Genomic DNA, 24,272 nt, shown 5'->3' with positions numbered 1-24,272 from the left:
GTCATCAACATATAGATGACCAAATTCATAAAGTTTGATGACATCATTTATAGACTACATACAAATGGAACAGAGTTGAATTCTAAGTACTGAGCACCAGAGTCCTCCACAATCAGATCTATTAAAAAAAAGTAGGAAAGACTGAAGATGAGATGAAGCAACCAGAGAGGAAGGAGAACGTGTATGAAAATTGTGGCACTCCTAAACCCAAGAAAGGAGTCTTCAATAGAGAGAGCGATGGACTGTACCCAGTGTTGCCTAACCGGATGATCAACACAGTTAAGGTGTTAAGGGGACATTGATAAGAATTAATTTAATAAGAAAAAGGAAATTCTGGATTTGAATTTAGGTCTAACACACTAAATGCACCAAGGATATCATGATTTTACATTGGACCATATATACAGAATTTAATGAATCTAGTTGACTTGCATACTAAATAAGGGCCTGTCAATTATTTTTGTTTGTTTTTAAAAGACACAATTTATTCAGCATCATGAACAGACTATTACATTTAGCAATCAACAGCATGGGTAAAAAAAAAAAAAAAATCTACATTAAAACCCTTTGTTAGAATGCTTTACACTTTCCACACAACAGAAACTAAAATAACCTGTTATATACAGTTACTCACAAATACGGCCTTTGAGTTTTTTGTCCATACACATGAGAATTGTCTAAAACATGTCTTCTTTGTAGGAGCTTGACTGTGTCCCCACTATGCTTGGCTGAGTTCACAAATCAGTTGTACCCTGTCACTTCTCTGGTTCTTCTTTCCTGCTAAGCTTTGTTTCCTAGCAGCAATGAAAACATTCGGCCACTACCATCACTATTGCTGCTGCTGGAACCATCATTGCTACCTTGGTTTCCTGGTTTGGCAAAGTGTTGGCCTCTACCACCATAGGGCTCAGAGCTTCTGCTTCCAAAATTTAATCCTTCCATGGGTCCAAAATTTGAAGACTAATTGTTGTAGTTACCAGAATTATTAAAGCTTCCGCCACTTTCAAAGTTGTTTCCATCATTACCAAATCCATTATAGCCATCCCCACTGCCACCGTATCCACCACCTCCTCAACTGCCACCAAAGCCATCTCATCCACTGAAGTTTTCTTCATGACCTAAGTCATCACTCCTGCCCAAACCACCTCCATGACCACCACCAAAGTTTTCAGAACCACTTTGACCTCCCTGGCTGGATGAAGCACTAGCCATCTCTTGCTTAGGTAGGACTTTCCTTATTTCATGGTTGTGGCCATTCACAGTATGGTATTTCTGAATGACAGCCATGTCTATAGTTATGGTCATCAAATGTTACAAAACCAAAGCCTCTCTTAAAACTGCCTCAATCAGTCATGATTTCAATCACTTCAATTTTCCCATACTGTTCAATCTAATCTCTTAGATGATCTTCTTCAGTGTCTTCTTTAATGCCACCAACAATAATCTTTTTTTACAGTTAAGTGGATGCCAGGTCTTTTAGACTCTTCTCTGGAGACAGCCCTTCTTGGTTCCACAACTCTTCCATCCACCGTGCCTGGCCTTATGTTCGTGCATTCACATCCTCCACAGTGGCATATGTGAAACCCCAAGAGCTTTGGAGCTCTTGGTTTTTGGAGATCACATTACCACGCAGCCCATAAGTGTTCCTCATTGCTCGAAATACCTCTTCAGACTCTCAGCAGTTGTGTCAAAGTTCAAACCTCTGATGAAGAGCTTCTGCAGCTCTTCAGGCTTGTTGGGAGGCTCTGACTTAGATGTAAAGGTGGTGGGAGGGGAGACTTTCATGATGTTTACTCAGTGGTGTCCATGGATAGAAAAGCAAGGATTTGTCAATTAGGTTATTAATAATGTTTCCCAATAAAACTTTTTAGAAACAGTATTCCAGAAACATAATTTATTTTAATCTGCATTAAATAATAGCATTCAAAATAAGGATGACAGTTTCATGTTATTAGCATAGATAAGTAATATTTAAATACTGTATTCCTTTACATATTCTACACAGTCTATCAAAGGACAAGAGACAGGGATTATGTGAGAATTTCAAACAGTATCACATAATCATGGTGTTGCCAAACAGACATTTTCAAATCTCTCGCTTGAGAAAATAGAAGTTGAAGAAAAACAATTGAGTGACATTTAATATTCCTCTTTGAGCAATAGTAATGAGAAAAGGTAGAGATACCCCTTCTTGACAGCATTAATTTTTTTCTATTTTAATGACTCATAGTACTGCTTCATCAGCAACATAATCCTTTACAGTTTTTGAAAATGAATAAATTGGAGTTAACTTTATGGTGGAAGCTTGTATTTTACAGATTCTAAGAAACTATCAATTATAAGATAAACCATTATTTTATGTAGCACATTGCTATTAAAACTATGACATGCCTTCATTTTTAAGACCTATCCCGATTTCGGGGCCCCTGTGTGACTCAGCCAGTTAAAGTTAAGTGTCTCCTTTCAGCTCAGATTTGATCTCAGGGTCCTGGAATCCAGCCCCATATCGGAATCCTTGCTCCTCTGTCTACTTCTCCCTCTGCCCCTCCCCCTACTCATTCTGGGGTGCATGTGTACCTGTGCGCTCCCTCTCTCTCTCACTCACTTTCAAATAAATTCTTTTAAAAAGACCCATCCTGATTTCAGAAATGTTCAAAATATGAAAAAAGTTTAGCTTATATTAATGATATATAGTAACTAAAACCTATATTCACAACTTCTTGTTTTGTTTTGTTTTGTTTTACCTTTTTTAAGATTCATTTATTTATTTGACAGAGAAAGAGCACAAGCAGCTGAAGTGAGAGGGTCTTGATGTGGGGCTCAATTCCAGGGCCCTGGAATCATGACCTGAGCCAAAAGCAAGCGTTTCACCGATTGAGCCACCCAAGGGCCCCTCAACATCTTATTTTTAATAGCAGAGTCTTAAGGTATTTTAGGTGTCTTAAGCTGTGTATTTTTCAACTATCTCAAATTGACGTAAAAATACATTTTGGAAAGCACATACTTTTCTGTGGAAAATCAAATGCATTTTTATACAAAAATCATATTTTTGTTACAGTTAGGATAGCTGTATGTTTTCCTTAAATAATTCCTTATACAGGTTAACTCTTTCAGATCAGTGATGAAATTCTTGTCAGACTGTTATCCGTTATCCAGGAAAAATATTCTTCTTGTTGCACAGAGGCCTTTTTTTTCTTTTAGTGAGAAAATGGAGATTATATAAAGAGTAGTTAGAGAAAACCATGTATTTTTTAATGCCCCATCTACAATGCCATCAGCAAGTTTGCACTAAGAAATCCCGCTGGCCGTGTTGTAAAGTAGTTCGTGCCCTTTTTGTACCTTCTCCGCATGGATTTTGTCAGCACATTCTGTCTGTATTATGACGAGATCTTCCTTGACGTTATACTAGACTCTCTTGGAAACAGCGAGCTTCTGAGCTGCCTATGTAATATTTGTAATGTTGACAAATGTGACCTGCTGTAACCTCTGTGATTAAAGAGCATCACCATTTAAAAATAGCTGAATTAAGGATGTTTTAACTTTAGTTCAGGCTCCCTCATGAAGAACCCTAAAATCTTTGCTGTAAAAATACAGTCAAATGCATACTTTTTGTCTACTAGACATTGTTAATGTCTAGTAGAAAGCTGGATTTGAGCTTAAGTAATTTCAGTGAAGAATGAGAAGTAGCACTTCAAGAAGTAGCTGTGAAGCAGATATTCTTAACATCAAACATGGGGTAACTTGTAAGTTTGGTGGTTTTTTAAATTTAGATTCAATTAGCCAATACATAGTACACCATTAGTTTCGGATACAGAACTCAGTAGTTCATCCATTAAGTATAACACCCCATGCTCATCACATCACGTGCCTCCTTCATGCCCGTCACCCAGTTACCCCATTCCCCCACCCATCTCCCCTTCTGCAACCCTCAGTTTTGTTTTTTGTGTTTTATTTCCCCCCAAAGTCAAGAGTCTCTCATGGTTTGTCTCCCTTTCTGATTTCTTCTCACTTGGTTTTCCCTCCCTTTCCCTATGATCCTCTGTGCTGTTTCTTATATTCCACATAAAAGTGAAACCATATATTTGCCTTTCTCTGCTTGACTTATTTCACTCAGCATAGTAACCTGTAGTTCCATCCATGTCCATGTAAATGATAAGACTTCTTTCTTTTGATGACTTAGTAATATTCCATCACACAGACACACACACACACACACACACACACACACACATACATGCACACACACACACACACACACACACATCTTTTTTAACCATTCATCTGTTGATGGGCATCTGGGCTTCCCCCACAGTTTGGGTATTGTGGACATACAATCCCAGCCACATGTAACCACAGCAGTTATATGCCTATGTTTGAACATAGGACTAAAAGAAAATGATAAATATCTCAGTACTATTTAATATTATTAGTTACTACTACTTAATTATCACTTATGACACTGTTTCATTTCTTAAAGTGAGTAGGTATGAAATGCTTTCTGGGTTTGAACTATTTATTTTCCTAATTTTTTACCTTTCCATTATAATACAGGGTGGGAGACTCAGGAGGAGTGAGTCAGTTGTGTTTTTTCCAATATTGGATTAGAAGTAAATTCAGTTTTGGTTAAGGTAGAAAAACATTTCATAGAAAAATTATCCAGTTAGGTATAGTGGAAAAATTAATGTCAATGTATTTGCCATCGTGAGGCTTATAGAATGAACTATACCAATACTGATTACTTATTTTTTTTAAGATTTTATTTTTCTAAGTCATCTCTGTACCTGATGTGGGGCTCAAATCCATAACCCTGAGATGAAGAGTCCCACAGGTCACTGACTGAGCCAGCCAGCTGACTGGTGTCCCCCAATTACTTATATGTTAGCAAAAGTTGAAGTAGTCCCTTGTAGGGCATCTCTGTGATAACATCTCTCTCAACACTTCAGGTTGCCCAGGAAGCAAGTAGTAGGAAAGAATGATCAGCACCATCCTGCATATTGTATTTGGTAGTAAGACAGAGAGTTGACCTGAACATCTGCCTGGGTTTTACTTTGCTTTAATTTTAGTAACATCACTATAATTCTATATTGACATTCCCCCCTTCCTCTTTATGTTGCATTGCCATAAAAAGCTGCCATTCCAGTATGTACTCTGTCCTAAATGTCACTGGATCTCTGTATTAAAAATCCTTAAAACTATCAGGACAAGCTACCCATACTTTAGGAGGTATTCTGACTAACTATGGGAATGTGGTTTTCTTTCTCCTCAAGATACAGCCCTACTATACATAACTACAGTCATTTTTTTAAAAATATAAGGTCTTTGTAAGGTCAGAGTATTATTTTTCCTTCTTATTTGCCAGAGGTTTAAACTGAACCCCAGGGAGAGGGTGTGATGCAATCATAGGAATAGATTCCTGTGACAGGGGCTGAAGGTACAAGCATCTTTTCTTTCATGGTTTTTTTTTTTTCTTCTATATAACTGATACTCTCACTTATTTTTGTCCAATCTTCATTAAAAAGAAATGAGATATGGCTAAAATAATGTTGCAACAATATAAATATAAAATATTTATATTTTATATTTAATATAAAACTATATAAAATTATATATAAAATTTATTTTATATATTTATATAAAATTATATATATAAAAATAACGTTGCAACAATATAAAGTGAATAAAGAAAACAGGGAAAAGGGAGACAACATGAGCGAGCTAAAATGAAACCAAGGTAAATTATAAGCTGGAAAGTGTGTCAGCAAAGGAAGTTAACATATTGCAGTTTTAGCTTTAAGATTTCTAGCTTTTAAAGGAAACAGAAAACAAATTGAAATATTTTAAGTGATTATGCCATTAATGCTAATTTCTCATAAGGAAAAGAAAAAAGACCTTTTACTGTACTCCGGCTATAGATCTCTTGTTTTCATAGGGGCCCTGTGATGAGCTTAACATCCTCAGCAATACCCCTCCAGCGAATGCAGTACAAATCATTCTAGGTATTTTTCTTATTATCTACATTTAATGTGAGCCTGTGGGTGATAGAAACATGGAACTCAGTAAAAACTTATTGTATGTGGGTCTGTAAAGAGAGATCTCTAAGGACAAAGGACTAAGATTGTCTGATTTTGTATCAAAGTACAAAGATTGAAATATCTAGAGCAGAAATTGGCAAACTTGTCCTGTACAGGACAGAGTAAATATTTTTGATATTGTGGTCAGATGGTCTCCATCACTAACCATTCAGTTCTGCCATAGGAGCATGAATGTAGCCAGGATAAAGTATAAATGGATGAGTGAAGCTGTTTCAAAGCTTGCTTTACAAATCAGGCAGTTAGCCAGATTTGGTTCATGAACCATATTTTGCCAGTTCTTGATCTATAGAGAAATAAATGTCAGTTAACCAAAGTTACCTTACCTCTGAGTAATGGCAAGTAAGTGAGTAGAAGCAACAGGGACAATATTTCCCACCCATATTCCACATCTTATGTAAGAATGAATGTTGATCTACATGCGGGACATGGAAAGTGTACCAGTAAATGATATGCACCCAGGAATGCCCAGGTGTGGCTCTGGCTCTTCTACCTGCCAGATCTGTTAACTTGGTCATGTTTCCTCACCTGTCTATAACTTGACATCTTTATCAGGAAACTGGGCATAATAATTCTTTCCTCAACATGCTAGGCTTGTTATGAGGCAAAAGACTTAGCTACTACCTGAATGATTCATATGAATTAAAAGGTAATAGTTTGAGTCCTGAAGTATATGCTAGAAGTCTCAAATCATTGGCCAGGGGACTCTATCAAACATATAGAAGTATTTAATTGGCCCTGTAAAACATGGGCTATTGAAGTATCTGAGATGCTAATATGAAAAACATCTATATGGTGACTCTATGTGAACATAAGGATTTTAGGGAAAAGAAAATGGGCAAGATCTAGCTGCCTTGGGCCTGCAGAATTGAATGGAAATGATGAGCTGTCCATGTTAGTGGGCAGGTCCTCCAGTTTGCATAGCCCTCACCAGCATACCTTGTCTCCCTGATGCTCAGGCTGGGCACTATCAAATTATAATCCAGCTTGTCCTACTGCATTCCTTTTGCTGTGCCTAGAAAACAAAACAAAAAATCCACCATGGTACCCTGTCTACATCTTTATTTTTCTTTCTGTATCTTGTCCACTTCATTGTTTGTTACCTACATGGTTGTTGTTAAGACTCCAGAGAGTAGTGTCTTAGAGAGTGTGTAAGTCAAGAAGTTAATTAGGTATACATGATCAAAGAATTCCATGGTTAAATAAGTTTAAGGATGCTGAAAGAAGCTAAGAAACCAGGTGTCTTTGCTGTGGGCATCTCATTATCCTTTAATATATTAAAATGTGTAGATTTAGTTTCCAAGATAGGAGTACACTCTATACCTTTCTTGAATTGATATTCACAATAGCAGCAACAAAAACAAATAGAAAGCATCTGAAAAATTTGTACTCTGAAAACTATAAAACATTGATAAAGAAATTGAAGAAGACACAAAGAAATGGAGAGACACTCCATGCTTGTGGATTGAAAGAACAATTATTGTGAAAATGTCTATATTACTAAGAGCAACCTATAGATTTAATGAAATTCCTATCATAATACTAACAGCATTTTTCACAGAGCTACAATGAATGATCCTAAAATATGTATGGAGCCACAAGACTGCAAATAGCCAAAGCAACCTTGAAAAAGAAAAGCAAAACTGAAGGTATCACAATTCCAGACTTCAAGTTATACTGAAAGCTGTAGTAATCAAAAACACTATGGTACTGGCACAAAAATAGACACATAGATTAATGAAACAAAATAAAAATAGAAAATCCAGAAATAAAGCTGTATTTATATGGTCAATTAATCTACAACAAAGCAAGAAAAATATGCAGTGGGAAAAAGTCTTTTCAACAAATGGTGTTGGGAAAACTGGACAGCTACCTGCAAAAGGATAAAACGAGACCATTTTCTTTCACCATACACAAAAATAAACTCAAACTAGATTAAAGACCTAAATATGAAACTTGAAATCATAAAAATCCTAGAGAAGAGCAGGGACAGTAACCATTTTGACATCAGCTGTAGTAACTTCTTAGTGGATACATGCCTGGAGGCAAGGGAAACAAAAGCAAAAATCAGCTATTGGGACAAAATAAGAAGCTTCTGCACAACAAAGGAACAGTCAACAAAAGTAAAAGGCCACCTACTGAATGGGAGAAGATATTTGCAAATGGCATATCTGATAAAGGGTATCAAAATATATAGAGAACTCCTACAACTCAATACCCAAAAAACAAATAATCCAATTAAAAATAGGCAGAAGGCATGAACAGACATATCTCTAAAGAAGACATACAGATGGCCAAACAGCCCCATGAAAAGATGCTCAGCAACACTTATCATCAGAGAAATGCAAGTCATAACTGCAGTGAGATAAAAGGAACCCTCTTGCACTGTTGATGGGAATGCAAACTGGTACAATCACTGTGGAATAGAACATGGAGTTTCTTCAAAAACTAAAAATGGAGCTACCTTATGACCCAGTAATCACACTCCTGGGTATTTATCCCCCAAATGCAAAAATACGAACTCAAGGGATACTTGCACCCTTATGTTTATTGCAGCTTTATTTACAGCAGTCAAATTATGGAAGCAGCCCAGTGTCCACTGATAGATGAAAGGATAAAGAAGAAGTAAAAAAAAAAAAAATACACACACACACACACACACACACCCCATTATTCACCCATAAAAATGAAATCTTGCCATCTGCAATGACATGGGTGGCGCTACAGAACATAATACTGAGTGAAATAAGCCAGTCAAAGAAAGACAACTACCATATGATTTCACTCATATGTAGAAGTTAAGAAACAAAACAAATGAACAAAGGAAAAAAACGGACAAACCAAAAACCCAACTCTTAACTATAGAGAACTGATGGTTACCAAAAGGGGAATGGGTGGGGAGTGGATGAAATAGTTGATCGGTGTTCAGGAGTCAAGTTGCTGTAATGAGCACTAGGTGAAATATGGAAGTGTCAAATCACTATAATGTACACCTGAAATTAATAGAACACAGTATATGAGGTATAGTGGAATTAAAATAAAAAATAAATGAAAAAAAATGGAAACTGTCATCCTTTAGTTTTAGTGTTCCATGCAGTTGTGGCTACTTAGCCACTATTATTCCCATAGAACATGCTTTGGGAAATACTGCCATTACCATTCTAAAAATCCCCAGAGAATTTATAATTTTTAAGATGAACATTCTAGATATATGCATTGCAAATAGTATCTTCTGCTACTGTTTCAGGTAATAGTATCCACTGATTACCTGATATTTGAGCCTACTTTATAACATTGCTGGATAATAATAGTATCAAGAGTAATATAACCAAGATTCATTGAATACTTAAAAGCAATGGTTTGCTGGGTTATTTCATTTAATCCTCACAGAAGTTTTCTAAAGGGGTTTGTCTTATCCCTAGTCTACAAAGGATGAAAATGAGGGACAGAGAGGCTAATTAATTTGCTAAAAGTAACACAGATGCTAAGTAAGGCCACAAGATCTTTAGTACTCACTCTTAGCTGCTGGACACCTTTCTTAGCTAAATGCAATGACAGTTGGAAGACATCTGCCTCAAATTTTATCAAGTGTGATCTTGAACCATGTTTCTTTTAATTCAATTATGTATAAATTACCTATTGAGAGTAATTCACATTTTTATTATAAAATCTTAGTAAGAAAAGTATATCTTTCACTTCCTTTTTTCTAGAATGTGTATGTAGTTAATGCAGTAGACTCACAGAACTGTAAAATTTTAAAAGAGCTCCTGCAACATCTCTACTTTACTGTTTTAAAATGTTATATGAACTGGTGGAATTTTTTTATGAAGACATTGATACCCTTAGAACTATTAAGGCACAGATTACTTATATCAATCCCTAAAGGTACTGATTAGCCCCAAACTCTTCCTTACTTAGAACAATAAAGGCCAAGAGAGATCAATAAATTTTTTTTAATTTTTTATTTTTTATAAACATATATTTTTATCCCCAGGGGTACAGGTCTGTGAATCACCAGGTTTATACACTTCACAGCACTCACCAAAGCACATGCCCTCCCCAATGTCCATAATCCCACCCCCTTCTCCCAAACCCCCTCCCCCCAGCAACGCTCAGTTTGTTTTGTGAGATTAAGAGTCACTTATGGTTTGTCTCCCTCCCAATCCCATCTTGTTTCATTTATTCTTCTCCTACCCACTTAAGCCTCCATATTGCATCACCACTTCCTCATATCAGGGAGATCATATGATAGTTGTCTTTCTCTGCTTGACTTATTTCGCTAAGCACGATATGCTCTAGTTCCATCCATGTTGTTGCAAATGGCAAGATTTTATTTCTTTTGATGGCTGCATAGTATTCCATTGTGTATATATACCACATCTTCTTGATCCATTCATCTGTTGATGGACATCTAGGTTCTTTCCATAGTTTGGCTATTGTGGACATTGCTGCTATAAACATTCGGGTGCATGTGCCCCTTTGGATCATTACATTTGTATCTTTAGGGTAAATACCCAATAGTGCAATTGCTGGGTCATAGGGCAGTTCTATTTTCAACATTTTGAGGAACCTCCATGCTGTTTTCCAGAGTGGCTGCACCAGCTTGCATTCCCACCAACAGTGTAGGAGGGTTCCCCTTTCTCCGCATCCTCGCCAGCATCTGTCATTTCCTGACTTGTTGATTTTAGCCATTCTGACTGGTGTGAGGTGATATCTCATTGTGGTTTTGATTTGTATTTCCCTGATGCCGAGTGATATGGAGCTCTATTACAAAGCTGTCATCATCAAGACAGCATGGTACTGGCACAAAAACAGACACATAGATCAATGGAACAGAATAGAGAGCCCAGAAATAGACCCTCAAATCTATGGTCAACTAATCTTCGACAAAGCAGGAAAGAATGTCCAATGGAAAAAAGACAGCCTCTTCAATAAATGGTGCTGGGAAAATTGGACAGCCACATGCAGAAAAATGAAATTGGACCATTTCCTTACACCACACACGAAAATAGACTCAAAATGGATGAAGGACCTCAATGTGCGAAAGGAATCCATCAAAATCCTTGAGGAGAACACGGGCAGCAACCTCTTCGACCTCTGCCGCAGCAACATCTTCCTAGGAACAACGCAAAAGGCAAGGGAAGCAAGGGAAAAAATGAACTATTGGGATTTCATCAAGATCAAAAGCTTTTGCACAGCAAAGGAAACAGTTAACAAAATCAAAAGACAACTGACAGAATGGGAGAAGATATTTGCAAACGACATATCAGATAAAGGACTAGTGTCCAGAATCTATAGAGAACTTAGCAAACTCAACACCCAAAGAACAAATAATCCAATCAAGAAATGGGCAGAGGACATGAACAGACATTTCTGCAAAGAAGACATCCAGATGGCGAACAGACACATGAAAGAGAGATCAATAAATTTACACATAATTTAATGTTCCTTAAATCTTCTCTGCAAAATGATGATGTTTAATAAAGAAATAGATGTGCCTAAATTCCCTTTGTCTCTATGTCTTCATACCCACCTTTTCCCGGAGTATTGTGTATAATTTTGCCCCAAATACAGATTTCCAATTTACTAAGGAAAAAAATAGAGCATTGGAAAGATGTTTATTGAGGTCCGAAAAGTGTCAATAAATTAGAAGACATTTGTTACTCAGTATATTGGAGAATAAATACACAAAAATAATAAAATAATATTAGTTTTAAATGTATAGATATACACACAAATAGCAATATATACCTGTTGCATTTCATTGATACCGAGATGCTATTAATTGTTATATACACCATCAATGTAATGGAAGTTTTTAACAGAGAAGGTAAACAATGTATTAGTGCTGCAATTACAGTTTATATAAGGCACATTCAGATTTCAGGAACTATAATAATTCAAATGTATTTTGTGGAGTAGTCTGAATGAGATGGGATTAATGGATTATTGACTAATCTAATGTGGGGTTTGGTAGAATGAGAGAAAAGGAGAAATTGAGTTTTGTTCCAGGTGACTGGCTTAAGGGTAGCGGTTGGTGTATCTGGGAAACAAATTGAGATTGTAGCATGCTGTTAAGTTTACTTAAGGTCTTAATCAGTGTCAAGTTCAAAGTCTTGTTGAATTAGTTGGGGGTTACCTTTAGATGGGTCACCCTCTAATCATGCCTTATTTGTCCCTCTGATGTATTTACAGGTACTGACGATGGATGGGCATCATTAGGTATCTCTTATTATATTGCCCCACAAATATCTTAACCGTGAGTTTTTCAGAGTAATATTTTTCCATTCATGTCTACAGGGTGCTATCCATTTGAAGAATTCATGACCATGCCTGAATGTCATATTAGTCCATTAAATCAAAATGTGATTTTCTTCCAGAATTTTTTTTTAAATAACATACATTTTTCTGTTTCTGAAAGTGATTCATGGTAATTGGAATCAATTTGGAAAATGTTGGTTTAAAAAAGATGACTTAAAGTCACCTTTAATTGTACATCTATGTATAACTACTTAATTTGAAATGTTTCTAATCTTTTTTATTTATCATTTTTCATGTAAAATTGGGATTGTGTGGTATAATAACTTTTTCCTATATAAAATGGACACTTTGAAGATGTCATTTTAAAAATGATTAGTTTGGGTAGATAAATCAGTATTTCACACAACTTAGACTCATGTTCATCCATGTTATGAGACTGACTTCCGCGAGAAAAGTTGTATAACCCATAATTTTAAGGAAAATCTGTTGCTGTGTAAAACTCAGCAAGAGGAAAGCAAACCTAATTACCATGCCTCTAACATTCCATTGTATTTTGTAGTGTTATAATACCACGAGTTCTGGTGGCTCCACATATTTGCAAATTGGACAAATTAAATTGTACAAATTTCAATTGATACAAACACTCCAAAATTCTGTAGTATTTCTGGGGGAAAAAAAAGGTGATTCCCTATAATTTCAGATTTTCAGAAGTATCCTTAAACATGTTTTCAAGCAATTTCTGGACCTTAATGGGTCAATAAGAATATTCCTACTTGATAAGACTCTTGAAGTCATAAGCCTCTACATTTGATTCTTCAATCAAATTTCCATAGTATCATAATTCATTCTCTTTCCAAAAGAATCTGATGTCACATTGATACACTTGTGTTAAAAAATAATAGGAATTTTTTTTTAAATTTTTTTATTAACATGTATTGTATTATTAACCCCAGGGGTAAGGTCTGTGAATCACCAGGTTTACACACTTCACAGTATTCACCATAGGTATAGAACTTTTAAAAATGAATCGGAGTAAAGTGATTTATAGTATATATATTGCTGGGCTCATGACTTTAAGTTCCATTTTAGCAAGTATCAGGCAACCTGTTTCAAAATAATTTCCTTTTTTTTTCTTTCTTTCTTTCTTTTTTTTTTTTTTTTGGTAGCTTGGCCATTTGTGCCACTGGGCAAAATAGTAAGTGCCCAGTGAATGCATGACCAGCTACTTGCCAGAAAGCTGCTATGGCAGGCCCCCAGAAGGGAGGGGAGGAAATACAGAGCTCGGAGGATTCAAAACTGGGAAGGCTCTTAGGGCAACATGGTTATGATGGTTGAGAGAGAAAGCTACTGAAAAAGAAGTGAGGATACTCAAAAAAGAGACAAAAAGAAGTTCCAGAATGTTAAAGATTAGCTAACTCTTGTTCTTGCTAAAGTGTTTTATTTTTAATTACTCTTTTCTTGTGATTCTTTTTTTCCCCTGGTATTACACCCTAGGTATACTATGGAAATCAAGAGATTTATGGAAATCAAAGAGATTTGTATTTGTTTCACATTTATAGCAAAATCAGACTATCATTTCAGAGTTGATATATCAGTTATAAAGCAATTGATGAGAAAAACAATCTTAGATTGATTTTTGAGATTGGACAGTAATATGTTAAAGCAAAAAGCTGCTCATTTTCTGATAATGACTTAGTGTCCTAGTTGTGCTATAAGTAAAAGATGACCTGTTGCTTACATACTCCCTAATGGCAGGGACTGAGTTCTTCAGCTTGCATTATCCTAACCTGGATATAGCCTATGACTCAAAAACATTCAAAACTGTGAAGAGATGCCATTGCATTTTAAGACAAAATTGATTGCCTAATCAATGTTAAGAGATGTTGAGAGAGAGAAATCTAAGACTTGACTTTGGATTATTGGATTGTCTAGTTGTCCTCATGATGCAGGATACTGATTCATCAATATCACTGGCTACAGCCCTCCACGTGCATTACTTTATTGCTGTCTTTCACATTTGGGGGATGTAGCTATTGATGTTGTGATACTTGCTTGACCTGAAAATGTCCACAGTGTATTGGATTTTTTAAAAATAATAGAATCTGTTAATCTCATTTTTATTTACTTCTAATTCCAAGAAGGATGGATTTAATTAAAATATTGTACTGGAAAAAGAACTTTATTTTTGTGTATAGTTGGGAAAGAAAGGACTTTGCAGCATCTCCATTTATTTGTCAATAGATGCAACTTCATTGTCTTTATTTCAGTAGCTATCTCAAAAAATCATTTTTTAATGTCATTTTTAAAGATTATATAAGTTATTTCATTTCCCATTAATGGAAAACTGTTAATGGAAACTTGAATCATCTAAAGTATCTAGAATTTCAAAATGATAAATCTATTATTTACTGAGAATAGTGGTCTTGCAGTTTTAATAAAGTTATTTTTTTTCCCATTCTAATCATTCAGCCTGCATCTTTTTATGGTAGAAGGAGACACAAATGTTAACTAAGCCAAGAATGTGGATTTTCAAAGATGCCTTCTATTCGGTTCTATGTATAGGCTCATTTCTCACCTCACTAATGGTAACAGGAAACAGAATTGAAATAAATTTTAGTTTTGTGTCTTTGTATCAGTTTTTTTTCTTTTTCTTCTATTTGCTTATACATTACTGTATGAATTAGTAAACATTGTTCTTCCAAGTCCGGACATGCAGGTGATCTTGTCATTTGCAATGGCGTGGATGCACCTAGAGGATATTCTGCTAAGTGAAATAAGTCAGGCAGAGAAAGACAAATACCATATGATCTCACTTGTGCATGGAATGTAAGAAAGTAAAACAAAGGATAAACAAAACTAAAACAGACTCAGATACAGAGAACAATCTGGTGGTTGCCAGAGGAGAGGAGGGTAGGGAGAAAGCCAAACAGGGAGAGGGGATTAAAAGGTACAAATGTCCAGTTATAAATAAGACAGCATACTGCAATATACAGCATGGGGAATACAGTTAATATTATAACAACTTTGGTGACAGATGGTAGCTAGATTTATCATGGTGATCGTTGCATAATATATATAAATGTTGAATCACTATGTTGTACATGTGAAACTAATATGTCAACTATGCGTCAATTAAAAAAAAGACATATAGGTGATATTTGCTTTGGAATTCTTATGGAGATGGAGGTTAATGGGCCTGGGTCCTTTTATCATTGTCTACAGTTTGTTTTTCTCTTCAGTGTTGCCCCCATTCTTCTCTGAACTTCCATCCAGAGAAATAGAGCTAATATCATGTAGTCAGTTTCTGTACTATCCAAGTAACAGCTGATAGGCACCTTGTATCTATTCCATTTTGTTACTAAAACATCTTTTTCATTTACATTGATCTTTGAGACTAGGATTCTTTTTTTCTAAAGTTTTTTTTTTTTTTTTTTTTTTGAGAGAGAGGGAGAAAGAGGGAGAGAGCGAACCTGAGATGGGGGAGGGTCAGAGGGAGAAGCAGACTCCCTACTGAACAGGGAGCCTGACGCAGGACTTAGTTCTAGAACTCCAGGATCATGACCTGTGCTGAAGGCGGTTGCATAAATGGAGCCACCCAGGTGCCCTGAGACTGGGATTCTCTCCTTATTTGAGCATTATCTATAGCTAAATCATTCCATGTTTTACCTGTAAAATTGTTTTACTGCTAGATTTTTTACTGCTAGATTGTCAATTTTTAAACATAGTATATAGAAAAGGTCCTTTCCATAAAGAGACAATATACATACAAAAGTGTATTTGGTTATTTTATAAAGGTTTTATAACAATGTTTTATGGTTGAGTCACAACTCAATGTGCTCTTGCATGCACCCACATACATGCATTCATATACACCGTGTATGGATTATTTCATTTTGCCTATGTGATAGCATTACCTACACTGGCCCTTCTTTGTTTTGCTTTTATTTTCTTCTATAAATCTCAAATTACTCATTAATGTGTGTTTAGGAGCTATCAATTTTTATCCCCTCCATAGACAAACACAGTTAAGTCAAGATGACTAATGGGTTGGTGGGGAGAAGTATGGGCTGATAAAAATTAAATAGGGGACAAACAATTCCCTTTCAGAGCCATCCTTTTAAAATAGCCAGTTATTATGAATAAAAAGCAGCATTATTATACATTTATTTTAATTAAATTTTATAATAGAGATACTTAACATTCTATCTCATTCTATCTTCTAAGCGTCTAAGTCTCATGTTCTCTATGGCAGCCTTTTGTAGGCATTCAGAATTTGACAGAGTTTTTGAGTTCTGAAACCTTTTATAGGAAGGGATAGGAATCTTTATAGGAATCTTATTTTATATACTTTAATGTATTAGATACAATTTTTGCCCCAAACACAAAATCATTAGCAAAATATCTGTTTCTATCCTCGATGGGGAACATTCTTTCCCCTTCTTACTCTCCTCTGACAGTTCTCTAGTCCATTCTATTTCCTACTTATTCAGAAGACTTACATGTTTTCTTTTTCTTTCTTTCTTTCTTTTTTTTTTCTTCCAATTTCAACCATCTCTTCCTCCATCTACCCTCTTCCTGGCCAGTTTGGCTCTTGCCTTACTGAGGGAACTGGGGCTGTCACAAACTTCCATGAGCTTTCATCATCATATTTAACACCTACCTCAGATTAAACTGAATGTACTATTGATGAATTGTTCATGCTGTTCTAGAAGGCCCCTCCCTCCAAATGTCTTCTAGAACCTACTTTCCTTTCTCAAGAATAGTGGTCTAGCAATTATTGTTCTGTCCTCCATTATAATAGACAAGTGCAGTCAATGAAATGTTATTTCTTAAAAATCAAGATATATTTAAACTGTGAAGGATGATTTAAGATATGCTTTTAAGTTAGAGGAATATGTATGTTATAATATGGAAGAGGATGTATGTCATATAATAAAATTCTGTATTATAACGTTCTTTAGTAATAGAGATGTGAGAACTATTCATAAATCGCTTCAAGAAGGTAAGACTTGATCTGGAAATTAATGAATGGGACAACTTGAATATATGAAGAAGGCATTAGAGCAGCTATTCCAGACAGGAGACACAACATGAGCAAATGTGCAGAAGTGCAAATGAACATGGTATAATCAGGGTTTGGAAAGGAAGCCTGAGGAACTAGAGTAGAGGCTTCATGAAAGAGCTCAGAAAGAGACACGATATGAAAGGAAGACTGGATGCTGCTTCAAAATGCCCTTGAATTCCAGGATGTATTCAACAGAGATGATAGTAGAATGTCCACATGGAAATATCTACTGATGAATTTTGTATTTTTTGAACTGAGATTTTATAATAGGATATACATAGACTCATGTTTCTTTTGATTTCCTGTTTAGTACCTTCCAAACTGAGTTCACATGTCATATTTCAGGACTGAGGAAGAATAAGTATCTTGGTGGCATTGAGACCCCCTATTGGCAAGCGGGGGTAGAAGCTTGAGCACATGGAAGTTCTCCCTCACAGAGCTGTCAGAAGAACAGACTTAGTCAGCATAGAAGGCTTTCCCAGTGAACAAGGTCTAGTCCAGCTGGGTTTACACTTCAGCCTGCCTGAGCTTCAGGGTCCCAGGATGAGACCGCAGGCCACATGAGAAGGGACTAAGCCTTTTAAGAGGAGGTTGATGGCTGCCATTTCGTATGATGACAGGGCAGAGACTTAGAATTCGTTTTTTGCCTAACAAACCACGTCCCTTACCTCTCTGACTCTGTCATTAGCATAGTACTCTCATAGTCTAAAGCACTGATGTCTACTAGAACTTTTTCTGATGATGAAAATATTCTATGGTATTTGCGGTTATTGAGCCCTTGAAGTGTGGCTAATGAAACATTTTAATTTTTTTAATCTAAATCTAAACTGTCCCATGTGGCTATTGGTTATGCAATAGTATATGGCAACTATAGAATCCAACTAGGTTTTAGTGAGCGTGTATCATGTGCCCAGCCTAATCTAAGAACTTCACATGTACTAACTCACTTAATCTCCATGAGAATCATAAGGAGCAGGCATTATTCTTTTCCTTTCCATTATAGAAATGGGAGAACTGGGGCAGAGAGGTTTAGCATAGGGAGGAAATGACAAATTTGGCATTTAAACCTAGGCACTATATCCATTTAGCCTAAACAACTGTGTTGTCTCATCTTTAAACCCTACATTAATCTTGCTCTCCTTTTCTTGCTCGCATTCATTTGTGTATGTTACTACCATAGTGAGAAACTATTTTATGCATAAAATATATCAGCCATTCCTCTTGAGTCTTTATATGCTCACTTACCTCTGCCTCTGAAATAGCATAGGCTCATTTAATACGTGAATCACTGAATGGCTTCCTGACCATCATACTACTTCCCCAAAGAATTGCTTCTGAGACTTGAGTGTCTCAGAATCACAAGGAATGCAGGTGGTGGTTTCTGATACAGGAAGTCCAGGATGGGGCCTGAGAATTGGCATTTCTAACAAGTCTCCAGGTGATGCTGATACTAGTTGCTAGTCCAGTGCCCACACCTGGAGACATAGTGCCCTAAACCACATTTCAAGTCCAGTGCCAGGCTAACTGACTTTAAAATAGAATTGTTAATACTTTTCAGATTCTTCCAGTGAAACATATACCCTTTCATTGTTGTTTTATGTGTCTTCTATGTTGCACAAATAGTATATGTATTTTCTTGTTGCCAAGTGGTGAAATACAATGAAAAATAAGGAAAAAAAAGAAGGAAAAAAGAAAGAGTGAAAGAAGGAAAATTGATGTATAACTGAAAGGCTAGATTACATCAAACACTCTAAGATTCATGCAGGAGTTGCCATCTGGTACCCACCAAGAAAAATCTGGTCACAAAGCTATTGTGATCAGAATAATACTTGAAATAAAATCAAATTTCATTGTTTATGAATAGAGTATATCTTCATTTTCCACAGATCCCACCAATCCATTTGGTTTTACAGATACTGCTTTACATATTTACATCCATTTCCTGTCAGTCTTTTAAGTTTGCTATCCCAGATTTAGGACCACATTACTCATCTATTGTTTTTTCCTTCCTCAGAGTAAGTTTTATTTTCATATTGGCTCTCTTGATATGGTAATGATGATAACATTTGCCAGCTTCAGGCTTACATGCATTTTAGTCTCTGAATTTCAGTGAAAAGATTTCTTTTTCCCAGTAGACCTAGCAAAGGGCCATGATTAACCCTGAAGGGCCCTGATTTAGTCATGTGCTCACCTTCTCTGGACCACAACACAGGAGATGAACCCAAACCGTGTTTTGAATTGTAACCTTGATAATATTGTTCTTTTTCCCTGAAATACAGTGACAAGGTACTTATCAGTCTAAGAGGTTTATCAGTAAATAAACTGTCTACCATTCATGGTAAGCTTCAGAACCCCCATTCTTAAAAACTGTTATAGCCTCTACTTGAAATTAATGTTCCTTACCTTTTGAACTAATAGGATATTCTATTAAAATCTCTCTCATGTGTACTAGATCTAAAAATAGTTTTATATATTTGCTCTCTTTATCCAATATTTCCAGGCATATGTAAATAGCAACAGTTTTAATGCATTACTACATAATATAGATAGGCTAACTGAATTAAATGTTTGCATTCCTTTTTCATTTGGTTTTTGTAGAATGTTGATCTGTAGTATATAAACCTAGCACTTAAGATCAATCTTCATGCTCATTTTTACTTTGAATTAGCATTTGGGGGCAATAATCGCCTTTTATGATGATTTTTTTTTAAAAATAGACATTGTGAATACATTCATATGAAAAATGTTTAAAATAATCAACTGAAGAACGGAAAACAGTTTTAAATGTATTCCAAGCAGTGGTGGTAGAAACATATGGGTGATCTTACTAGGGATGTAAAATCAGGAGACAATTCCTAAACCATTCAATCTAGCTGCTTATTCAGTTAGTGAAGAGGGCTACCCCAGCACTTACCAGTGTCCTACTATGGCTTGATGTCTGTCCAGGTTTTACCACAGTTTACTTAAGGCCATCAATACTAACAAAGACAGACTAGGAACTCTGCTAATTATTATTTTCCATGATTTTTAGACTATCTTAAAACTATGAACCAGGATTTCATGAGCTTCATCCTCCACTAGAAAGTTTTATCTGACGTATGTTTTAACATAAGACCCTCCACCAAATTATAAGTTGGTAGGAGCTATGTGAGACAAGTAGTTTTTACCTAAATGTGGGTTTATATTACTCAGTATTTTTTAATAAGAATTTGCATGACAAATCACTTTTAGAAATTAATGGGGGTAAAAAATAATGGTCTTAATAAACCAGTATTGATTTTTCCATTTGAAAAATTAAACATTCTCATTAGAGTTGATAGAAAGTTCAAAACTGAATTTAAGGCATAAATAAAATTACTAAATTCCTCTGATATTTATGTGTTAAAAATCTCCTTTTTGATTTTTTTAATATCTATGTAAGGGCCCTGGCATATGTTTTTTCTGAAATTATCTTCGATTGTTTTCATCTTATTCTTCCTTAAATAGACTGAAGAACATAGAAGAGTGCTTGATAGAAGCAGGTTGTGTCCATCCTTTTTCCTTCTTCTTGGAAAATAGAAGTCGAGGCCCCTAGTAAAGTTTATTAAGATACACATCTTATGCCCAAAACATGGGGCTTAATTTTAAAATCTGTCTTTGAGAAGATGACATAATTTCAAAACTTAAGCTCTCATTAATTTCCATTTTTTTCACTGGAAAACAGAATCTGGGAGAAAATCAGCTGACACTTTCTAGTTAATATCACAAGTAAAATTCATTGAAATTAGAAGTAGGAACTTCAGAAGGAAACTGGCAATACTGAAATTCTTTAAACTGAAACTAGTTATAATAAAATATTATGATGATGAAACACGGTAAAGCATCATAGGTTATTGTTAGACATCAATCTTCACCCTCCGTCTTTCTTTTGCATAATCGAAAATGTTGCTATGGTTTCAAATAAAATATCTTTATTTTGGTACCAAGAATAATGTGAAAACCACAGTGTGTAGGTTGCAACGCTAATGACAGTTCTCTGAATGACTGAAAAGCATGAATTCACAGTACACATTATATTTATTCATCATTTGAAAAGTTGTTGACAATTCTCTTGGTGTGAGACAATTTGCTATCCATTATCAGATGCAGGTAAAAACATTAAAAAGACATGATCTATGCAGTAGGGTTTATGAGCTCAGTTATGAAGATGTTGCCTTCCTTTCCAAGAATTATCTGAACAGTGTTCTGCCTTTTCAGTCCACCAGTTCCTACCTAGACCAGATTAATGGAAAAAAACTTTTAAGAGTAACTGCCATCTTTTTCATTGATTAGCTGTGTCACCTAGGCCCAGAACCCTCCCTGGACCTTAATTAACCAACCTCTAAAATGAGGCATTTGAATCACTTGACTATACATTCCTATCCAGCTCTCAAAAAAAACCTTTATTTCTTTATTATATTTATATTACCCCAATAATGCACATTCATTATAGAAAACATTTTAAATTACAAAAAAATAAAAACCACTAAAAAGGAGGTTGGTAGCTATAATTTCTTCTGCAAAGTAACGTGTTTTGATTTTATCATTATCCTTCTAGTTTGACTCTAGCCATTGGGTATTCCTGTAATGCATTGTTCCTGTAGAGACATCTCAAGTCATTAGTAACATATGTAAAATTGTGGAACTTTTACAATCTTTTCTGCAGAGAATAATGATTCCTCAGGTAGGATAAAACTTGTAGTGACCACTGCTGTGTGAGATTCCTGCCAATGTTGCACTGAGTTGACCAAGCAAGGGATCCTTGGAAATTAAGCCACTAGGAAAACTACCCTCAGCATTTAACATTCAAAGATATGAGGAGTGATATACCCTTATTAAATCAGAAATGGGAAAAAAATCAAGGTTTTTGACCTTAATGGCAGGGGAAGAGTGAAGATTGCCTGAGCTTTTTAGTGGAATTTATTTTTTTAAAAAGCAGGGTTTTTGTTGTTGTTGTTGTTTTTATCCCTAAATTTTTTAGAGTGTTAGCTTAAAATGTTTAAGTCAGTCTATCCCAAGAAAAAGAATTTTCATAAAAGTTTACTTTATAGTATATTTGAATTTTATATAGTCACAAAAACTTCAAATATGGAGAAAACATTAACTGATGGGAAGTTCAACTTAGCTTATGAGTCTGCTTTCCCATTCTGTGGAGGAAAAGTTACTTTTTTTTAAATTAAATTTATTTATTTCAGCATAACAGTATTCATTATTTTTTCACCACACCCAGTGCTCCATGCAATCCGTGCCCTCTATAATACCCACCACCTGGTACCCCAACCTTCCACCCCCCCCCCGCCACTTCAAACCCCTCAGATTGTTTTTCGGAGTCCATAGTCTTTCATGGTTCACCTCCCCTTCCAATTTCCCCCAACTCCCTTCTCATCTCTAACTCCCCTTGTCCTCCATGATATTTGTTATGCTCCACAAATAAGTGAAACCATATGATAATTGACTCTCTCTGCTTGATTTATTTCACTCAGCATAATCTCTTCCAGTCCTGTCCATGTTGATACAAAAGCTGGGTATTCATCCTTTCTGATGGAGGCATAATACTCCATGGTGTATATGGACCACATCTTCCTTATCCATTCGTCCGTTGAAGGGCATCTTGGTTCTCTCCACAGTTTGGCGACCATGGCCATTGCTGCTATAAACATTGGGGTACAGATGGCCCTTCTTTTCACGACATCTGTATCTTTGGGGAAAAGTTACTTTTGTCATTCATGGTAATTTTATTGTTTGTGGTTTAAAATTGAAACAATTTTGGATTATTATGGTCAGTTTGTATTCTTCCCCGTTCTTTCTTGCCTGTTCTTCTCTGGGAGCTTCTGGGTGCAGGAGAGCTTACTAAATAGAGGAGGTGTGGGAACTGGGTTTGCAGCTGGATTCTTGGTTCCCTCCTTTCACTGCTGGCTTGTGCTGAAGTGTGGCTCATCAGATGGAGGACATCTCCATTGGTTTCTGAGGCATCTATTGAGAAAGTGCAGTTCTCACCATGACTTCCAGTTCTCCATTCCCTATACTGTAAGTCTTCTTGGACCCAACCTCAGTGTCCCTTCAGAAAATTTTGGTCTTTCAACAAATTGACAATGCTCCTGACTTGTCAAAATTCTTAGCTCTTCTTGCTTCCATCTGCTGGCTTGTATAAGACATGGGGTATGTTCAGGCCCTGTTTATGTACTTTCCTCAGACAGTGTTTCCTAATGCATAGGTGCTATGTTAGCTGCAAGTCCTCTGTAAGAATTACAGTATTTTACACAGCATCCTGAACAACTCATGCTCTGCAATTACCCCCAGACTCAGTGAGGCATATACTAGGGAAAAAAAAAAATATATATATATATATATATATATATATATATATATATATATATATACATATATACACACTTCATCTCATTTTGGGGCTCCAAAGCAGGAGGGGTCCTGGGACCCACTACCAGAAATCACCTATATCCTGTAAACAGCACTTTTCTTCTTTTCCTACCCTCTGGTGAAATTCTTATCACCTTGTGTTGAGAAAACATCTCTTAGATAATCATGAATTTCTTTTCACCCTATGTTTTGTATGTGATTATCATATTTTAAGTCTTACAAGAGTCAGAAATAAAGCAAAAACAAAACATTTTTTCTCTCAAGCTATTTTCTTATCATTGAAAATTATGGTATTCAAGAATATTTGTTTCTTCTATTAAACACTTTCCCAAGTGCTTTTTTTTTTTTTAATTTTTAAAAGATTGCTATTATTTGAGAGAGAACCAGTGAATGTGAGTTGGGGAGGTCAAAGGGAGAAGAAAAGCAGCCTCCCCACTGAGCAGAGAGCCTGAGGACAGTGC

General features: G+C 35.8%; 1 protein-coding gene across 5 annotated transcripts in view; it reads left to right on the top strand.

Moving 5' to 3' along the window:
* Positions 1 to 24,272, top strand: part of NKAIN2 (sodium/potassium transporting ATPase interacting 2) — a gene marked incomplete at its 3' end in the record, with an annotated part of 1,000,956 nt that overhangs the window by 310,961 nt on the left and 665,723 nt on the right. For 2 of the 5 annotated variants that reach the window (XR_014311535.1, XM_082729990.1), the window contains exon 2: positions 12,285 to 12,348. The exons of the other annotated variants lie outside the window; for them this stretch is intronic. Coding sequence is in view for 1 of the 2 variants with exons in the window: in XM_082729990.1 (XP_082586116.1) it covers positions 12,298 to 12,348 (51 nt within the window). The remainder of the gene's footprint in view (positions 1 to 12,284; positions 12,349 to 24,272) is intronic. 5 annotated transcript variants of the gene reach the window in all.

This window comes from Mustela nivalis (genome assembly GCF_964662115.1).
Source record: "Mustela nivalis genome assembly, chromosome: 5".
Classification (NCBI taxonomy): Eukaryota; Metazoa; Chordata; class Mammalia; order Carnivora; family Mustelidae; genus Mustela; species Mustela nivalis.
This window is presented reverse-complemented; position numbering and strand designations above follow the sequence as displayed.